This window comes from Carassius carassius, chromosome 46, assembly GCF_963082965.1.
Source record: "Carassius carassius chromosome 46, fCarCar2.1, whole genome shotgun sequence".
Lineage (NCBI taxonomy): Eukaryota > Metazoa > Chordata > Actinopteri > Cypriniformes > Cyprinidae > Carassius > Carassius carassius.
Window position 1 is genome coordinate 22388760 of NC_081800.1, and position 20585 is coordinate 22409344.

The following is a 20585-nucleotide window of genomic DNA, read 5'->3' on the forward strand; positions in this document are numbered from 1 at the left end:
CACGAACACACTTTTTTGTGCACAGGCACACACAGTTCGTATATGGTTGTAAATGCTAAAACAATAGACATACTGTTCGAAATGAGTTTTTGGCCATTTTTTAATTGGTCAAACCTTAGCTGAACATGTCCAAAGTTTATGTGATAAAATACATGTGTGGTTATGTCTGTCTTGATTTATTTATTATTCTTTTTTTATAAACATCCTTAAAATAAGATCAATTTAACTCGAGAAACAAAATATCATAAGATACTACATGTGACTTGTTTTCAGAGACTATTGTTTTTTTCATTAGATATTTTTTTTAAACTAACACCACAAAATTCTGTTAGATTCATGCTTAAACAAGAAAAACAGTATAAAATGATAACACTAATAGGTCTTTTATGCATTTTTATGCATGTTTTTATGCCATTTTAATCTGGACATGTAATGTAAGTGAATGTCAGTAAATAAAAAAACATGGTTAAGAATAAACTGTATGAGTTTATTATGTTTATTTATTTATTTGTTTACATTCTGCATTATATGTCTTGTTTTATTGCTTAAAACGAGAGAACACAATGAATAATAATAATAATAATAATTATTATTATTCCTTTAGATATTTTATCTGGACATTTATAAACTGTTCACAAAAATGAATGAGTGTCCAAAACTATAAATAAATATAGATAGGCCCGTAAGAGGTATTTATTTGTTTATTTATTTATTGGCATTCTGCAGAGATATACTGTAATACATGGTATCAATGTTATCTAGGGTTTTTAGGGAAACCTCCCCCCTCACTTGAACTGGACTGAACAACCATTATGCCGGGCCTGATCAACAAAAGCAAATGGAGTGCTCTGCCTCTCAGCATCTCAGACATCACTTCCTGTGTCAGGGGTTACACCCTGGCAATGACAGCCTCCTTGACCTATGAAAACATCGAAGATCACCCTATTGAGGGTGAGTATGCTGTCTAATAGGCGCATTACTTCTGATATTTCTGAAATGATGTAAATCCTTAATGGCTCTTTCTATTCTATCTTCTGTCACATAATAAAAAGATGTAGGCCTAAAATTTGCAGATTTGTCATAAAATATTGATTTTGTCCAAAAGCACTTTCCTCTTCAGCTTTTGACAAAAACCACGATTGTGGTTCTTATCCTCAAAAGCAATTTGGGATGAAATGCATCAAACCCTTTATAATCACAGCAATACTTCAAAATAATGTGAATGAAAGAGAAACACTTTCTTTTGCCAAACTCCGCTATTTGTGTGAAGTCTAGAAATGTCACCAGAAGATTGCTGCTCAACGGTCTCCTGTGTCGTATCGACTCCTCCAAATTGGATTCTGCATTGGTCAATGCTGAAAGCACTAAAACGGAGGATTTAATTTCTGTCAAGTGCGAAATTAGCTTTGTGGAAAGATCACCTATAGCTATTGTGTTTGCCTGTAATCCTGTGATTCATGCAGGAATCTTTATATACCCTCTGGATGAAGGCAGTGTGGTGGTTGGGTTCGAAGCGATGATTGGCAGTCAGATAATAACCGTGCAGGTCAAAGATAAAATGAAAATCGATGACTGTTGCTTTGATTGCTGCAATGCCAATGGAACCCCACAGAGCGGAGGTGGTAAGATTTTATGCTCATTTATAACACTCATCAAAGATCTTACTTAGCTAATCCCTGAATCAGAGCTTAAACGTAAGGCCTGTCATGGTGTCTGTTAAATCCAATTAAAAAAATAGTTTACCCATAAATGTAAATTTGCTAAAAAAAATTACTCACCCTCACCATCCAAGAGTTTGTTTCTTCATCAGAACAGATTTGGAGAAATGTAGCATTACATCGTTTGCTCTCCAATGGATGTTCTGCAGTGAATGGGTGCCGTCAGAATGAGAGTCCAAACAGCTGATAAAAACATCTCAATAATCCACATGACTCCAGTCCATCAATAAGTGTTGTGAAGTGAAAAGCTGCATGTTTGTAAGAAACAAATTCATTTAAATCATTGCCTCTGCTAAATTAAAAGCCCTCTACCCATCTGAATCAGAACAGAAACATACATAAATCAAGCAAACTTTAAAAGCAAAAGCTTCAATTTTAACTTCACAAGATGTTAATGGATGGACTGGACATGTGTGTATTACTTGTGGATTATTGTGATGTTTTTATCAGCTGTTTTGACTCTCATTCCGACGGCACCCATTCATTGCATTGGTGAGCAAGTTATGTAATACTACATTTCTCCAAATCGAAGAAACAGACGAAGAAACAAACTCATCTACATGTTGGTAAATGTTACACAAATGTACATTTTTGGGTGAACTATTCCTTTAACACATCTTATTAAGTTAAGTTTTTTTTGGTTGTTGTTGAAGTTGACTTTCAGAGGCTTTACTGATGAATTCTCTTGCTGCAGGACATATTGTTTTGGATGAGGATCAGGAGAGGACAGTGCTGGTGGTCAGTCTGGGGGTCATTCCCCCTCTGGAGACCATTAATATACTGGTCAGCACCTCCTCTGAGCTCCGCACACTCCCTAACGGGGGAATTCGGGTGACCTCACCACCTGTTTGCTCTCCAAGAGTCCAGCGTTCTGTCAAAGAGGAGCAGGCATTTTCACCCAGCACTGCTAGGAGGTGTGTGATTCATTAATGTTATTATAGTATTTACACGGAAACACTGTATTTATAATCTTCTAACATTATGGTGTCTGTTCTAAAACTCCTAAATCCAAAACATTAGTCATGATCTTATGAGTCAGTTTTTTTAGTCGGTCTCTAAAACATACAGGACAACCAGTGTAACCAGCTCCTTTCATTAATCAAAAAACATACTGATTGGTAGTTCATATAACATGCAAGATTTAAAATTTCTGACATTGTTCTGATATTTGCATATGAACTGCATCTTCCTTCTTGCATTTATTTGCATACAGAATTTTACTGCCATCTGTTTAACCTGGTATCTTTCAGCATAAAAGATATGTGTTCATCAAGCAAAATGTACAACATGGGAATTGGAAATTAAACAACATCAGACCCCACCGACTTCATATCATATCAGTAAAAATAAAGTTTGACTCTCTACCTCCTGATTTGTCTCAGGAGGGATCAGCATCATTGTTCAGTGGGAACCCACGAGCAGACGGCCTCAGGTGTGTGTTTGTCTGCTCTTTTGGAGGAAGAGACCATCAACTCCATTGACTATGAGTTTAATTTCAATCTTGAGATCAGAGGACCGTATTTACTGGCAGGTCAGTTCCTCCATCCTCATGCGTGAGAACTTAGTATTTTAGAATTTAATATTATAACCCTGATCATGGGCTTTATTTCCAGAGAACACACAAATAAATATGAACGCATGTAAAAGATAATTATTTATTTGGATGAAAATGTCTGGCAAATGTATAAATGTCAAATATATCCTGACAACCTTCTAGCCTAAATTATGTTTGATATGTTAATAGTTTGAGGTGCTGACTTTTCAAACTGAAAACAAGTATATATACACTGCAGGTTCCATTGGATAAAAGTACCTGCCAAGTGCAATATTTGTAAAATGCTATATATGCTTGTTATTTCAGCTGGGACTCGTACCCAAATGATGTTTGATGTGTTGATGGTTTGCTTTAGTATTAGACACTAGTTGATTTGCAGTGTTCATGTCCCTGCTGGAGTTGCAGAAGGATTTAGTCCTTAAATGTGGTCTAACGTCTGTTGCTCCTGCTTATTTTAGATGCTTTAGAAGTTTCTCTGTGCAGGTTTGGAAAGCCCCTCACATGCCATCCGTGCAGACGCTGACCCCTCGGCTCGCTCTGCCACCAGCATTGTGGTCACACTGGCAGACAACTACACCTATGACTGCCCTGTGGAGATACTGATCTACCCTAGTGGTGTGTAGCACACATAATTACAATAATTATACTGTTTTTCATGATCTGAAAATGCAGCACGAAACAATGACGAGCCAGTTCTTTGTAATGAATCAAAACATGCAGTGTGATCCATGTAGTCTGACTCCTCAACAAATGATTCTTATAAACTGGTTCTTTTTAGTCTTTTTAATCAAAAATGTACAGCACAACCAATGAGGTCCAACTTCCAAACGAATTACTCTTATAAAATGGTTTAGTGAATCAGACATTGTGTCTGATGTATCGGATTCCTGAAGGAATGACTCTTATAAACCTTTTTAAGTGAATCACAAACATACATCCTAACTGGTGTAGTTCATTTCCTGATCAAATGACTCTTATGATGCCATTCTTTTTCAGTGAATCAATAACATAAAGCACAACCAGTGTAGTCCGACTCCCGAAGAATGATTCTTGTGAGATGGTTCTCTTAGTGAATCAGAAACATACAGCGCAACCAGTGTAGTCCAATTCCTGAGCAAATGACTCTTATGATTGAATCTTTGTGTTAAATCAAAAAAATTTAGAGCAAACAGGGTGATCCCACTCCCAAATGAGTGGCTCTTTTTATTTAGTGAATCAAAAACACACAGCATAACCAGTGTAGTCTGGTTTCGGAACAAATGACTCTTATGATCCAGTTCTTTTAGTGAATCATATTGAACACAGTACAATGCAACTACGTACATTAGTCTCATTCGGAAACAATATAATCTGAGTTGGTTGTTTTTAGTGAATAAAAACAGACAGCGCAACCAGTGTAATGTGGTTCCTCTTATAAACTGGTTCTTTTAGTGAATCAAAAGTGTAAGTAAAACAAAAATTTTACAGCTACAGTAACTTTGAGACTTAAAGCGATACTCCACCCCAAAATGAAATTTTTTTCATCAATCACTTACCCCCATGTCGTTCCAAACCCATAAAAGATTAGTTTATCTTTGGAACACAATTTTAGACATTTTGGATGAAAACCGGGAGGCTTGAGACCGTCCCATAGACTGCCAAGTAAGTTACACTGTCAAGGTCCAGAAAAGTATGAAAGACATTGTCAGAATAGTCCAGTAGTCCCTCACTGCAGAACACAAGATCCAAGGGGCGTGGTTGGATCCGCATCTAGGGGGTGGAGTTTGGTATGTTTAGGGGCGGAGCTCTGGGAGATGGGTAGGTTTAGGGGTGGAACTGGGTGGGTTTAGCAATCAGGGCGTGGAGACGGGTTGGTTTAGGTATATGTAAGGAGGGAGGAGTTGGATCTGGATCCAACCACACCCCCTGGATCTTTTGTTCTTCAATGAGGACCATCTTGAATAGTCTGCCATCAGTGTTCAACCGTAATGTTATGAAGTGATGAGAATACTTTTTACAAGTGAAGAAAACATAAATAATGACTTTACTCAACAATTCCTTTGTCAACAGTCTAAAAGCGCTGTTTCTATGTGTATTTACATTTACATTTACATTTAATCATTTAGCAGACACTTTTATCCAAAGCAACTTACAAATGAGAACAATAGAAGCAATCAGATCAACAAGAGAACAACAACAGTATACGTGTCATGACAAGTCTCAGTTAGTCTAGTACAGAACGCATACTGTAGCCAGGTTTTTTTTTAAATATAAGAATATGAAAGACAAGAAAAGAAAAGGCTTTGATTTTTGATTTAGCTTTGATTTGAAAGAAAACAGCGCATCCTTGTGGCGTGGCTGATACAGAAGAGCATACTTAGAATACAGTGATGTGGAGAGACACAGAGGAGATTATAGGAGGTTATTTTTGTTTCCTTTGCTTACAAAAAGTATTCTTATTGCTTCATAAGGCCTCCCGGTTTTCTTCAAAAATATTTGAATTGTGTTCCGAAGATGAACAAAGCTTTTACTGGTTTGGAACCACATGGGGGTAAGTGATTGATGACAAAATTTTCATTTTGGGTTGGAGTATCCCTTTAAATCAGAGTAGGTCTGACTGGTTGTTCATATGACACGCAGTAAATATGCAAAAATAAACAAAATAATTAAACACGTATGTTTAATTTGTTTAGGATAATGTTGTTGAAAATATAGTTAACACCAGTTAAATTCTGCCTCTAAAAAGATTGTGAAAATGGGGACCAAATCGCTTGACAAAAACAGCTTTGTTGCGAAGATTCACAAAGACAACGACTTTGTGAATCTTCGCAACAATGCTGTTTTTGTCAAGCGATTTGGTCCCCATATGGACAGACAAAAAAGTTCACAGCCACTCTGACATGTGCTAACTGGACAATAGAGTTGGCTTTTCAGAACAAGCCAGTGCTGATCTCTCCATGTGCCTGGAAGCTTGTTCAAACAAGAGGTGGTTTATTAAATCATAGGCTATTGAAACAGCCATATAACATAATTTCTCGTTCTAAAAGCACTGTTTAGTTGAGCTCTATATTTCTTCAGCCATCCCATCATGCACCTCGACCTCCACCGGCGTCTGAGAGGCATAAATTAATCCCTCGATGCCTCATAAGCTGCCGCATAAGATTGCCTCACTCTGCAGGTGACCCGAGGCCAGTATTGTGCAATTGAATTGATAAGGGAGCCGAGTCAAAGGGGCAAACGTTCAGCCGTATAGATGGTGCCAACGCACACTGTGTCTAATACAGCTGCTTTTTTGAAGAAATACCACCACTGTGGGAGTCCTTCATGTCTAGCAGTAATGCATCTCATTGTCTGCTGTCATAATTCACTGTTGTGCCTCCACATGGAGAGGTTTTAATGCTGCACAGAGATAGTAATTCTTCTTTTCTTTGTGTAGAGCCCCATCTGCCACACGTTCTCATCGAAGACGGAGACATGACGCCGGAGGAATACGATGAGCATCTGAAAGGAAGGAGTGACTATATAAAGGCCACGAAGAAGGACTGCAGTAATGAAAAGACTGTGAGTGAGATGGTGAATGAGGGAATACAGAAAACAGACATAAATACAGATGGAGTGGGCTGTACAAGGATGAAAAATATCAAAACAAGTAGTACAACACTATGACGCTTTTGTCTTGTGCTACTTTTCCACACTACGTATTATTGGTCAAGTCTAGCAAAAATATTATTTTGCTGCCAGGATCATAAACTGCACAGAAAGTGGTGATTGTTTGAAATAATGTTCTCAACATGTGTTTTTGTAACTGGTTTGTTTTCATAAGCAAACCAGCATGTAATATAACAGATTAAGATTTTTTTATGGAATGATTTTGTTCACTGACAAGAAGTTCTTAAAAGTGTTAAGGGACAACCATAATTTTTTGAACAAGGAATCTGTAATGATCCAGAACTCGACATGGGATCCATATGCAGGCTTTATTGCAGACACACGTAGTTGTACAGGCAATGGTCAATACCAGCAATATCAGCAACGTAGGGAGAACAGAGAATCAAAATCCAGTAAGCAAGCAAGCAAGGGTCGGTACGTAGAGGAGATCAAACAGGGTCGGTAACAGGAAAACAAACACGGGTAGTAACACTCAGAAATGACAGACACAGCAAATCAAGACTTCACAGTGAGTGTGTGAGTGTGCTGCTTTTATGTGTGTGTGTAAATGAGGTGCAGGTGTGGCAAGGAAATTCGGATGTGGTGCAACAGTATGAGAGGTGCTAGTGTCCAAGTGACATCTGGTGGTTGATGGGGGGAATGGTCCTGAGTGGAATGCCCTCTACTGAAGCTCATGGGCACTCCATCTAATGATCGTGACAGAAACCACAGTTCTTTTAGATGCATAAACCTAGAAAAAAAATTATAAAATTATAAAAATTATAAAAAAAAGTTGTTTAGAAGTCTTTTTTGCTAATTTGTTTGATCATAAATACAGTAAAAAAAAACAGTAATATTGTTAAATATTATTACAATTTAAAATAACATCTTTCTTTTTTAAATAAATTTTAAATGTTATTTTTATTGTCATGCAATGCCGAATTTTCAGAAGTAAATTTTTTATGGAAAGTTCAAAAGAACAGTGTTCTTTTAAGAAAAATATATTGTAATATTATGAATGTCTTTACATCTAAAAGAACTGTGGTTTCCTTGTTCAAAAAAACTATGGTTGTCTCACTTTTTAGAACTTCTTGTCAGTGAAGAAAATCATTCCATAAAAAAAATCTTAATCTGTTATATTGTCATTACTGATAACTTTAATGCATTCTTGCTAAATAAGTTTTTTTTAATAAATTTTACTGACCGCAAAGTTTTAAATGGTAATTTATATATTTTTTCTGAACTTTTCCATGCACTTCTTTGTCTGTGAATCCAGTCACTCTCCAAAATATTCAGGGTTTTTAACACCAAGCTGTTAGATTAAGCCTACTGACACTCATACTGAAAATCAAGTGTGAAATCAAGTTTCGTAAGGTTACCTATTTAATGCAAAATCTGTTGTCTATTCTTGCTAATTGTCGCTTCAGGAGGTAGTTACATTAAGTAGGAATGTCAGCACAGATCCATGTTTCTTAGCAGCGCAAAGCTTCAATTGCATCTTTAAGTGAGTGCTTTTCCTCAACAGGAGGGAGAGAACCTTCAGCCCTAAAATCATCTGCAGTGAATAGATGTTTCTATGGAAACCATGAGTCCATAGTGTTTCTACCTACCGTGTAGCGAAATAAGAGTTAACTTCACCTCCTTTGGGGTGTGTGCTCCTTTAATTAAATCTTTAGATCAGGAGAGGGGAATCCGTGAACCATAAAAGATTTTCAAAATGATGATCTTGGCTCATAGTATCACATGCTTATGAATATCGAGCTCTATCAATCATTTGCTGACTTTAGCAGAATGACACTGAATAACGGAAATGAAAATGACCATTTATGTGTTACTGAACACAAAAGGAGATTTGAGACTGAGACTGAATCTGAGTTTGGAAAATAGAATAGAAATGAAAATATTTGTGCTCAGTTTTATACAAGACTGTTGATGTAAGACGTGTGTATGTAGAAGAAAGCTATTTCCAGCAAAGCGAGCCAGGGAGACAGCAGATTTCTGAGAAAAGTCATTTAATGTACAGTGAGCTAACAAATTGAACCATGATGTAAAGTGGTTGAGAAACATCACTAATTTGAGATTCTTTCTTCAGAGCAGTTCACATTAGGCTAATTGGCATCCCTCAGGTGAGCTTGAACTCTTTCAAGTGCACAGGATTCGAAACATTCCACACACACTTCACATCTTACAATGAACTCTTACCCTTTCATTGAACAGTTTGCATCCACAACCTGCAGGTTATTATCATCCACATTCTTTGTGAAGGGTTTATTTCTTCTTTATTTATTTTCCTGTTCTTTCTTTTCTGGGTCATCTCAATAAAAGTTATATCTAAATGATAATTTTTGTACATATAATTTATGTCATTAATATATACAATACTAATATTTTGAGTGCATTTTTGCACAAATGTATATTTATAATACATATATATATATATATATATATATATATATATATATATATATATATATATATATATATATATATATATATATATATATATATGCCAAGTATGGTGACCCATACTCAGAATTTGTGCTCTGCATTTAACCCATCCAAAGTGCACACACACACAGCAGTGAACACACACACACACTGTGAACACACACCCAGAGCAGTGGGCAGCCATTTATGCTGCGGCGCCCAGGGAGCAGTTGGGGGTTCGATGCCTTGCTCAAGGGCACCTAAGTCGTGGTATTGAAGGTGGAGAGAGAACTGTACATGCACTCCCCCCACCTACAATTCCTGCCGGCCCGAGACTCACAACCTTTCGATTGCCAGTCCGACTCTCTAACCATTAGGCCAGGACTTATATATACACATACACATACATGAACACACACACACACACACACACACACACACACACACACACACACACACACACACACACACACACACACACACACGCACGCACGCACGCACGCACGCACGCACGCGCACGCACGCACGCACACGCACGCACGCACGCACGCACGCACACACACACACACACACACACACACACACACACACACACAGTCATTTTTAGATATATAAAAAACCCTAATGCTTTTACAAACACACACAAACATATACACAAATAAAATAAATTAAATACATATATTGTATATATATTTATTATATATTTTATTAATATTTTTTGCATATTATTATCTTTGTATACAGATTTTTTTTATTGTGAGTATATAATACAGTTTTTTACAATCACTTTGCTACTATTTTCAGAAGCTTGATGTCATTTTTCACAACTCTAGACACAAAACTCAAAACGGTTATCACTTGTAACACAGGCTGTCTAATGTTCAAAACACTGCCTTGCGCATTCACATCTTTAAAGAAATCTTGCAATTGCACAATCATTGGTTCAAAACACAAATTTACTGTGAAATACCATTGAAACATAACTATAGATCACCCACACACAAGCAAACGATAGTTTCACTGTGTCATTGTTCGTACAATCATTAAGTATTGTAGAACAAAATAGGTGATACAGGTTTCATTATGGTACTACATGTACAGTAAATACATCTCTGTAAAAGTACTGCAGTAGTAGAGAGAATACTACAGACAGTGGAATCATTGAACAAAGTTTGTAATATATTGATGCAAAACACTACAGTACTGTACAATTACAACATAGGTTTATTTGAATCAAAGCAAAAATAATTAGCCATGAAATAGAAAAGAAAAGACAGTACTGTAAAACATCAAATGCAGTGTTCCTCAACTTGCTTGCTTGTATTGTAAGAAACAAAACAGGAGTGATTACTGTACTTCAACATTGTCATCAACTCTGTGTTGTGGATTTGGCCACAGGTTCTCATCTACATCACAATGGATGTTTTCATTAGCCAAACATCTTGGAAAAAACCTTCGGGCATGGCGAATCCAGGCCTGACACTGGTCTGCTGTGATGTCATTGCAGGCGTCATCCATGGCCTGGAGAAGAGTGACTTGTTCATGAGGGTGCCTATCATGAACCTTCCATCTCCATGCAGAGAAAAATTCCTCAATCGGGTTACGGAAGGGAGAGTATGGGGGTAAATACAAGGTGGTAAATTGTGCATGGGCTTGAAACCATGCTTGCACCACATGAGCATGATGGAACCTGACATTGTCCCACACAATGACATAGGTCACACCTTCAGCTCTACAAACCTGATCGAGCTCATCAAGAAAGGTGACAAGGAGAGCTGCATTATATGGTCCAATATGAGGTCTGCGTCCAGCCACACCATCTTCTGATATAGCCGCACACATGGTAATGTTAGCCCCACGTTGTCCAGGTACTTGGATGGTTGCCCGCTGGCCAATGAAATTCCGACCTCTCCTCCTTGTCTTGGCCAGATTAAAACCTGCCTCATCCAAATATATGAATTTGTGATGGTCATCATCAGCATCCAGCTCCATCACCCTCTAAAAATACATTTTAGAAAGAGATTTAGAGATTACTGTACAATGTAGAGTTTTGGGGAATGTTTTTACAACAGCCATCTTGAAACTGAACTTACCTGAACATACTCAGTCCTTATTTGCTTCACTCTGTCTGCATTTCTTTCGAAAGGCACACGGTATAGTTGTTTTATAGATACCTGGTGCCTTTTCAGTATCCGTGCAATAGTCGGCAAACTTATGGATCCCACATTGTTGAACATGTCTTCATTGTCCAAGATATGCTGGCAAATTTCTGTAAGGCGAATATCATTTCTGGCCCCAACCAAATCAACCACAGCCTGCTCTTGTTGGTCAGTTAGAATTCTGCCTCTGCCTCCGCTATTTGGCCTGGTCACAATTCTACAGGGAACATTAGAGTAAGAAGACACTTGGTCACATCACCTATTCAGTGATACACATTGGTATGCAGTCATTTGACAATTGAGAGTAGCATAATATTTAGTTCATGCTAATAACTTACTGGTTCTCATTGCGGAAAGTTCTGATTATTGAGGCCACGGTTGACCTTCTGAGGTTTGGTTGTATCATTGTAGCTGCCTCAGTCATTGTCATGCCATGATTTATGACATGGTCTACAACTATTGCCCGAATTTCACTGGACACTCTATGCTGTTGCTGCCGCTGTCTTGGTCCGTGGCCTTGTCCTCTACCACGTTCCCCCACACCTCTCAAACGAGGCCCACGACCACCTCTCAGAAGTGGTGCCTGTCCCCTGCCATTCCTTTGACCAACACGTCTTCCTCGTCTTCCTCCCACCACTGCTTGACCTCCATTGTGACCTGGATCACCTGCTGGCTCCATGTTACGTATCACTATGCTCTTGCAATTGGATCCCAATCAACCCTTCACTATATACTCATTCCACAATGTGCACTCAATCATCAGTAATGAGCTGGCAGAATTGGACAAGCAATTACAAGGGCCTGCATCTATACAGTGCAGCACTGTCAATACTGTAAATAGTCTGAAAAGGTGGTACAGTATTTGGGGCCATAGACACAGTGTCTGATGAAGCATTATGATAAAATATTAGGCTACATCCATGGATATTGTAGTCTAATTGGTTCATGCTCCGCGCTAATTGGTGACAATGAATCTCGTTATCTTGAAACGTTCATGATTTACAGTAAACATGGAAGATTGTTTGTCTGTTTCCATACTAAGAGTAATGCAACAGTTACTTATCATTTTGAGCAGTTGTATCAATTGATAGTTACATCATTGTAAGGAAATGAATAGACACTCATTTGAAATGTAATGTGTGGATTGCCTTTTGAAATAGTTGCACTTTGATGTTAAGTTGTGTCATATTGAACAGGTGATTTTTGTTGAATGAACAAATGATCTAAGTTTTATGTGTATTGTATTCAAACAATTGAGAAAAGGGTTAGAGTTTTGAAAAATGTACATTTTGATCATTGGTTGTGAGTTTTGTGTCTAGAGTTGTGAAAAATGACATCAAGGTTCTGAAAATAGTAACAAAGTGATTGTAAAAAACTGTAATATGTAAAATATGCCAAAAGATTTTGACGACGCATTATTCCATCAAATTGCCATCATATGTATTGCTATCTATAAAGTATACTATTATAAAAAGTTATATATAATATTTTCAGTTCTAAAATTAATTTTATTTGCTGTACTTTGATATTTTAAATAAAATAAAAAAAGATAAAATGTGCTCAATTTTATGAGAATGATGCAGAAATAATAATCAATCCATCTCTTAATGTTAGGAAAAAATGCTTCATTTTCTTTATGAAAATAATTAAACACACACAAACACACCTTCAGTAATGGCTCTTTCACTGGCTGATGTGTGGTGTGTAGGTGGACATCATTCGGAAGAGGCTCCATAAAGACATCCTCCACAACCCAGTGGTAATGCTGAACTTCTGCCCAAATCTCAGTTCAACGACCTCTGACCTGCGGAGCATCCAGGGGGAATTCATCTTCCTCATTGACCGCAGTGGAAGCATGAGTGGGGTCAAAATCAATCGAGTTAAGGTAGGATGCTTGTGTTTCTGTGTTAAACTAAATCTGCCCCTCACTCCCAATTCTCATTAACTTTTGATGACATCCTAATTTATTCAGCAGTTTAAAACCCCAAAGTGCTTCAGCCGTGTTAATAATCATTAATGGAAACAGGTTTTTATATACACACAGCAGTGCTTATTTAATGATGACACGGATCCCCCAAATGTGTTTAGCCGTTTCAGTCCGATTGGATGGTTTTAAGCAGTTTATGGGGGTTGGAGAGTTTACCCAAAAAATCACTTAAAATGTATTCACCCTCAGGTCATCCAAGATGTAGATGACTTTGTTACTTCATCAGATAAGATTTGGAAATATATAGCATCACATCACTTCTTTGCAGTGAATGGGTGCCGTCAGAACGAAAGTCTGAACAGCTGATAAAAACATCACAATAATCCACATGACTCCAGTCCATCAGTTAATGTCTTGTGAAGTGAAAAGCTGTGTGTTTGTAATAAACTAACTTTTAACTTTAAACTGATACCACTGGCTAAAATATGAGTCCTCTATCCACAATATTGATTCAGTGAAAAAAAAGTGGTTTTATCTGAATCAGGAGAGAAAGATGCACAGTGAAAATACTCCTAAACAGATCTAAACAATAGGCAGGGCAGCATGGGCAATCTCTTTAATATTCACAAAATATTCATAATGATTTTGCTGAAGATCTCAAATTTAACAAGATTGTGAAGTTTTTTATCCATTATGTTTTTAAACCATCATGTTTCAGAATACCTTTTTGTTTTGTGACTTGCAACTTTCTTGTCCTCACAATGTGAGTGTTAAGACAGAAATGTTTTAATAGAGTCACTGAATTCAACTTCCTGAGTAACAAAATCATTTGAATATGTTCACTGAACTGAGTGAAATGTTCACTTAAGGTTCCATATGGCTTTTGTGTGTCTTATTAAGATAAATAAAAAGTGTGAGAAACGTGCCTTAATTTTTAACCTTTGCATAAACATTTTGAATCTAAACTTTTTAAGAGTAAATACACTACCAATCAAAAAGTCTGGTGTGAGTTAAACAGTTTTAGGAGGAAATTAATGCTTTGATACTGAAAGGATGCGTTAATTTGTTTAAAAGTGACAGTACATACATTTATAATATTATAATTTTTTTATTTCAAATAAATCCTGTTCTTTTGAACATTATATTCATCAAACAATCCTAAAGTTTCTTGAGCAGCAAATCAGCATATTAGACTGATATCTGAAGATCATGTGACACTGAAGACTGGAGAAATGATGCTGAAAATTCAGCTGCGCATCACGGATATAAATTATATTTTTAAATATATTCCAATTGGCAACATTAATTTTACACTGTAATATTTCACAAATGTACTCTTTTTACTGTATTTTTGCTTGATTGCAACCTTAGTGAAAATAATAGATTTCTTAAAAAAAAAAAAATTCCAAACTATTGAAAATACAAATAGTTTACTGCTTCATGAAAGCTGAAACAAACATGTAGTTTGTTTGTTTGAATCGTTTTTGCTACATTATTTTACTGACCATTATGTGGCTCTGTAGTTCTGGATCAAGCCAGAGCTTTTGAGCAGCCTGCTGAAGGGGTTTTGTGATGAAATAACAAGCTTGTTGCATTGAACAGCAGGTACGATAATTGAACTAGTTAAGTCTCCATGCTGGGATTGGATATTTTGTGTGCTGTGAAAGAGCACGTGTGCACGTGTGCGCTGTTGACAGGGCTCTGCAGCGTGACGGGTAAGCCAGCGATGACTCACTGTGGTTTTGATTGAGGATGTTCCCCTTCTGACCACAGACATCAAACTGCTCTAATGTAAAGGCTCAGGTCACTCTAGCGGTAATATCCTTCCCAGAATATCCTTGACCGTGCTGAAATGTCATATATCCAGCATGATCCCTCCTGGGTTGGAGGAGGACAGCAGTAGATGTGTCTAACAACACTGAAAGGAGCACTGAAAATATGTTCACCAAGAAATTAACATATTGGCTGAATGAACACCAAACAGAGACATTTTAAGAACTGTTATGGTCATTTCTGCTATGCATTCACCCAAAATAGAAAATATGCTGAACATGTACTCACCTTTAGCCCATCCAAGATGTAGATGAGTTTGTTTCTTCATCGGAACAGATTTGGAGAAATGCAGCATTACAACACTTGTTCACTAATGGATGCTCTGCAGTGAATGGGTGCCGTCAGAATGAGAGTCCAAGCAGCTGATTAAAAACATCACAATAATCCACACAACTCCAGTCAATCAGTTAACTCTTAAAGGAAAAAATCTTAAAGGAATTATAACTTTAAACTGTCACTTCTGGATGAAATATGAATCCATAATCTATAATAACGCTATAATAAAAATTCAGTAAATTTTCATTTTCATGTGAAGTGTTCATTTAAATCATTATTTAGTGTGCAGACCTCAAGAACTGAATCAGTGCAATTCGTGAATGAATCATTCAGATACATTTGGTGACCTGGATCAGCTGATTCATTGACTATATTAGACTCAAAAGACATAACGCTCACAAAAACTTTTTCTGTAAATTATTATACTTTATGGTTCCTTTGTCTTTTTGAAGCTCAAAACCCATTATTCTTTGTAATTGCATGGGGAATTTTTTTTTTCCTCAAATTTTCTTCCACAGAAAAACAAACAAAAACAACGTTTTTTGATATTAATTGTTGGTTGAACTATGCTTTTAATAAGTATCTTTTCTCATGATGTGTCAAGTTCTGTTTAAATTTGTGAGGAAGTGTTTGGTGAAGATAGCCTTGTTTTTTTTTAAACAAAACTAGTGATTAGTTTCTTAATTAATTCAGACCATATCATTGTAAAAAAAAAAAAAACACTTTGAAATTGCTATTACTCTTCTTCATATTTCATTTCTATTTACAAACTCAATTATAACCTCATGCTAATTACTCGCCGCTGTACCTGCTGTGAATCTGTCGAGTCGCAGTATTATAAATGATATCTCTACTATAGATGATGTCTGACCAGTATAATTGTGGTGTTCAGTGAGCGCTAATGGCTCCAGGTCTGTTATCAAAGATTGTTGGTTCAATCCAAGCCAGGATGACACAGTTGAAATGCCATTAGCGATCGACCACTAATCGAAACATTTGGGGAACCAGGTCACCCTCAGTGTCTATAATGGTTATGGCATTTAACCCTGTTATTAAGTTAATGAGAGTTGCTTTACATAAGAAGCAATGTTAAATGGCAAATGACTGTAATGTTTGTTAATGCCTGTAATATGTTATTAAAGCACTAAGAGTGTGTCAAATGCAATGATTGATATCAACTTGGCGTGAACCATTACTGTATATATAAGCAACTACATAAACCCTAAATATAAACACATGAACACTTAATATTTTTGTGGATGAGTAATAAAAAATACAGCTGTATTTAAATGTATATGCTTTTAAATAGTAATATATTTATAAATATTTATATAATATGCCATTTTCACGTTCAGAGGTCACGTTGACCTCTTCCTTTTTTGTGCGTTCACAGGATGCAATGGTAGTGATTCTGAAAAGTCTTTTCCCAGCATGCTTATTCAACATAGTGGGCTTCGGATCTAAGTTCAAAACACTATTTGCCACCAGTCAGAGCTACAATGAGGTTAGTCACCCGCAGTCAGCGTCCACACTCACTGCCCTCATTAGGTCAGCAGTTACTGTCCAGAGGATCAGTGCTTGTGTTTTCCAGTCGAAAAGCTCTGGGTTTATGTAATGAACTTCCAGTCATATCCAGTACATCATTTAAACTTTTTTTGCACTGCAAAAAAAAAAAAAAAAATCTTTGTCAGTATTTTGTGTTGTTTTCCAGTACAAATATCTAAATATTCATGAATCAAGATATGTTTACTTAAAGACTATTTATTTCAAGTATTGAGTCTTGTTTTCTGAAAAATGTAGCAAAATGAAGTGACTTAATGCTTAAAACAAGAAAATAAAATCTGCCGGTGGGATAAGAAAAATAAACTTAATAAGCAGCATGTTTATTTTTCTTAGTCTATTGGAAGATGTTTTTTCTTGTTTTAAGCATAAAGTCACTTAATTGTTTTTTATTCTGAAGTAAATGTATATTGATTTAAGAATGTTTAGATATTTGCACTAGAAAAGACAGTGTAGGTCTTTTCTTTATCTCTGCAGCAAATAGTTGTTGTTTTTCTTTTAAGCATAAATCTAACGAAATTAGGTTTTTGAAAAGGTTTGAAAGTGGACAACAAAGAATTATATATAAATATAATAAAGTATTGTCTTATCTTAAACATATCTGTTTCTTAAGAAAATATGTCTTGTTTTAAATATATTTAGATATGGTAGATCTGGCAAAGAACAAAACAAGATAAAATACTGATTAACCTTTTTTTCTCTTCTTCTTCAAAATTGTTAACAAACCTTATTTATTCCACAGGAGAGCTTGACATTGGCTTGTGAGCATGTGAAGAAGATCCGCGCTGACATGGGTGGTACAAACATACTGGCTCCTCTCAACTGGATCCTACGGCAGCCCATGCAGAGAGGTCATCCTCGCCTGCTCTTCCTCCTGACCGACGGAGCCGTCAGTAACACAGGGAAGGTTATTGAGCTGCTCCGCAGCCACGCTAGGTTCACCAGGTCAGTGTTTGTACATTCACATTCATGCATTTGGCAGATGCTTTTATCCAAAGCAAGTTACATTGCATTTAAGGAATGCATGAATCTTATCAGTTCATGCATTCCCTGGGAATCGAACCTTTGCCCTCGGTGTTGCTAGCACCATGCCCTACTGTATAATGTGCTGTAGTTTTTAAATCTGTGACTGTGTAATTAAAAGGTTGTGCTAATGTATTAATCAAAACATTTGGTACATTTTAGGACATTTGGAATTTTTTTGTTTAATTACGTGTATAGTAATTATTTATATCTAGAATTAGTTTATTTTTATTTTAGTTTTAATTTTAGTTTAAGTTTTAGTAATTTTATGTGCTTTTGTCTTTTTTATGTTTTTTTTTTATTATTTTATTTGGCTTTAACTATTTATTTCAGTTTTGGTAATTTGTTCTACTTTAACTTAAACTTATTTTATTTCCGAATAAGTTTAAAGTTTTGTATGGTATAAGTTTAAGTTTTGGATCTAATTATTTTATTTTTTTTGCTTTATTTCATTTTCTAATACTAGTTTGATCACAATATTTTATCATTTATATGGAAAAGAGCAGCCTGAACAGTTTAAAAAATATCTTATTTTATTTTCCACGTATAAAAGCCCAAGGTTTTGGAATGATTTGTCGATTAAATGACTCATCATTTTTGGGTGAACTAATCCTTTAATATCAGAGGTTCAAGGATACAGAGCTGCATAACTATTCAGGTAATAAGATCATAATGAGATCAGCACAGCCGCTAGAAACAGTAAATTGATGTCTCTCCGTCTAATCCTTTTAGATCCGCTCTAGCCATAACGCGGCTAGTATTCACATGCTTTGTTTCCGCACTCTGCTGCTTCCACAAGGCTTCCAGTCAATTTATCACCTGCCGAGACGTTCACCTCAGAGAGTCCTCCTAGAACAGATGCTACAATAGCTTCTTTCAAATGAATGGAAGAACCTGTGGGTTTTAACAGCCGTTTCTGCAGTACTATAGACACACAATGGCTGGGAAGTGAAGCCATGGTGTAATTTACTGCCTTAAAAAGCACTTGCCCTCCACAGACGATCGAGAAATATCACAAATGTGTCTTGCTGCACTCTGCTACACGACTCTGCTTTCTTTGCTTGTTAGGGAAGAATCTTTCTCTGCAAGCTGATCTGATTGCCCAGCCACACTTTAGTAAATAGACAGATGTGTTCCCTGTTCTCGCAGATGTACACTGAAGGTCACTCATCGTCAATTACTACTGTTTGCCTTCAGATGCTGTGTATTAGAGCTAGTATGTTTTACTAGCCCAAATCGAGATTGTAGAAATCTAAAAAAAATCGAGATTGTAGAAATCTCAAAAATATAACTTCAATATATCAGTTAGTGAGCTGCCTACAGACAGCATTTTAAGGCATCATAGGCGCTGTAGTAAGACAGCATATCTTCATACCTTAAATTAGCATCAGTGGTGACATTTTACTGATGTTGTGCACATCGCAGAATACAATGACATGAAACATTGAGCTTGCATAGCTAAAAGCATTTATTTTATTTATTTTTTTGGCCAAATTGTAAGGAAATCTCAGAATGCATTGGGACAAGTTCACTGAAATGGTTCACAGTCAAGAATCAAGAAAAAAAAAAGTTTTATTTTTTATTAGTTATATACGGAGCCACGCACATGACATGCAAGAAAAAATAAATAAATCGTGTGCACGATTTACTAATTCGTTCACTCAATGTACTAAAACGTGCGCACGATTAATATTGCGTTCCGTCGATTTGCTAAATCGTGCGCATGATTTAGCAAATCGAGGGAACGAATAAGTAAATCGTGCGCATAATTTATAAATCGAGTGAACGAAATAGTAAATCGAGGGAACGCAATAGTAATCGTGCGCACGTTTTAGTCCAGTGAGGGAACGAGTTAGTAAATCGTGCACACGATTTAACCCACTATTTTTTCCTGCATGTCATGTGCGGGGCTCCGTAGTTATATTTATCTTTTTTATTTGTATTTACAATAAACAATATGAATAAATTTCTTCTGGCTTTCTGACAGCATGCTTGCCAGTACCAGAATTAATAAAGCAATAAAGAATTCAACAGATTTTGTCTGGCAGAGCTTCACCCAGTAGAGATGCAGTTTCTTCTTTATGTGATGCTCTTCTGATGTTTTCACAGACTCACCGCACCTGTCGTGTCTCTGTGTGTGTGTTTGCTTCATGGCAGGTGTTACACGTTCGGGATAGGTCAGGGTGTGTGCAGGAGGCTGGTTTTAGGACTGGCCGCTGTTTCCAGAGGCACAGCTGAGTTCCTGGCAGAAGGAGAACGACTGCAGCCCAAGGTCCTCATTTCCTCTGACATGTTTATCTTCCAGTGCAACAGCCTGCTATTTTGAATGTCACTGCAAAGCAATTACAGCAGTCATGTAAATTGTGGATTGTCCAAATGTATGAGCAATTTACAATTTGTTTTGTTTAGTTAAACATAAATAAGGATAATGATAAAAGCTGACAGCACATTTAACATTGTCTCCTTCTCTCTCTGGTGTT

At 36.6% G+C, this 20585-nt stretch overlaps 1 protein-coding gene across 2 annotated transcripts in view; it reads left to right on the top strand.

The window, feature by feature from the left end:
* The first annotated feature begins 766 nt into the window (after window positions 1-766).
* Window positions 767-20585, top strand: part of LOC132129563 (von Willebrand factor A domain-containing protein 5B1-like) — a 36342-nt gene continuing 16523 nt past the window's right edge. Inside the window, exons 1-10 of one of the 2 annotated variants that reach the window (XM_059541188.1) lie at window positions 767-951; window positions 1464-1622; window positions 2413-2632; window positions 3101-3249; window positions 3757-3888; window positions 6689-6813; window positions 13195-13371; window positions 16916-17026; window positions 17825-18027; window positions 20263-20377. In XM_059541188.1, the coding sequence (XP_059397171.1) occupies window positions 813-951; window positions 1464-1622; window positions 2413-2632; window positions 3101-3249; window positions 3757-3888; window positions 6689-6813; window positions 13195-13371; window positions 16916-17026; window positions 17825-18027; window positions 20263-20377 (1530 nt within the window). In that variant the 5' untranslated portion in view covers window positions 767-812. Of the gene's footprint in view, window positions 952-1072; window positions 1623-2412; window positions 2633-3100; window positions 3250-3756; window positions 3889-6688; window positions 6814-13194; window positions 13372-16915; window positions 17027-17824; window positions 18028-20262; window positions 20378-20585 lie in introns of those variants that run through there. The other variant, XM_059541187.1, reaches the window with a different exon arrangement.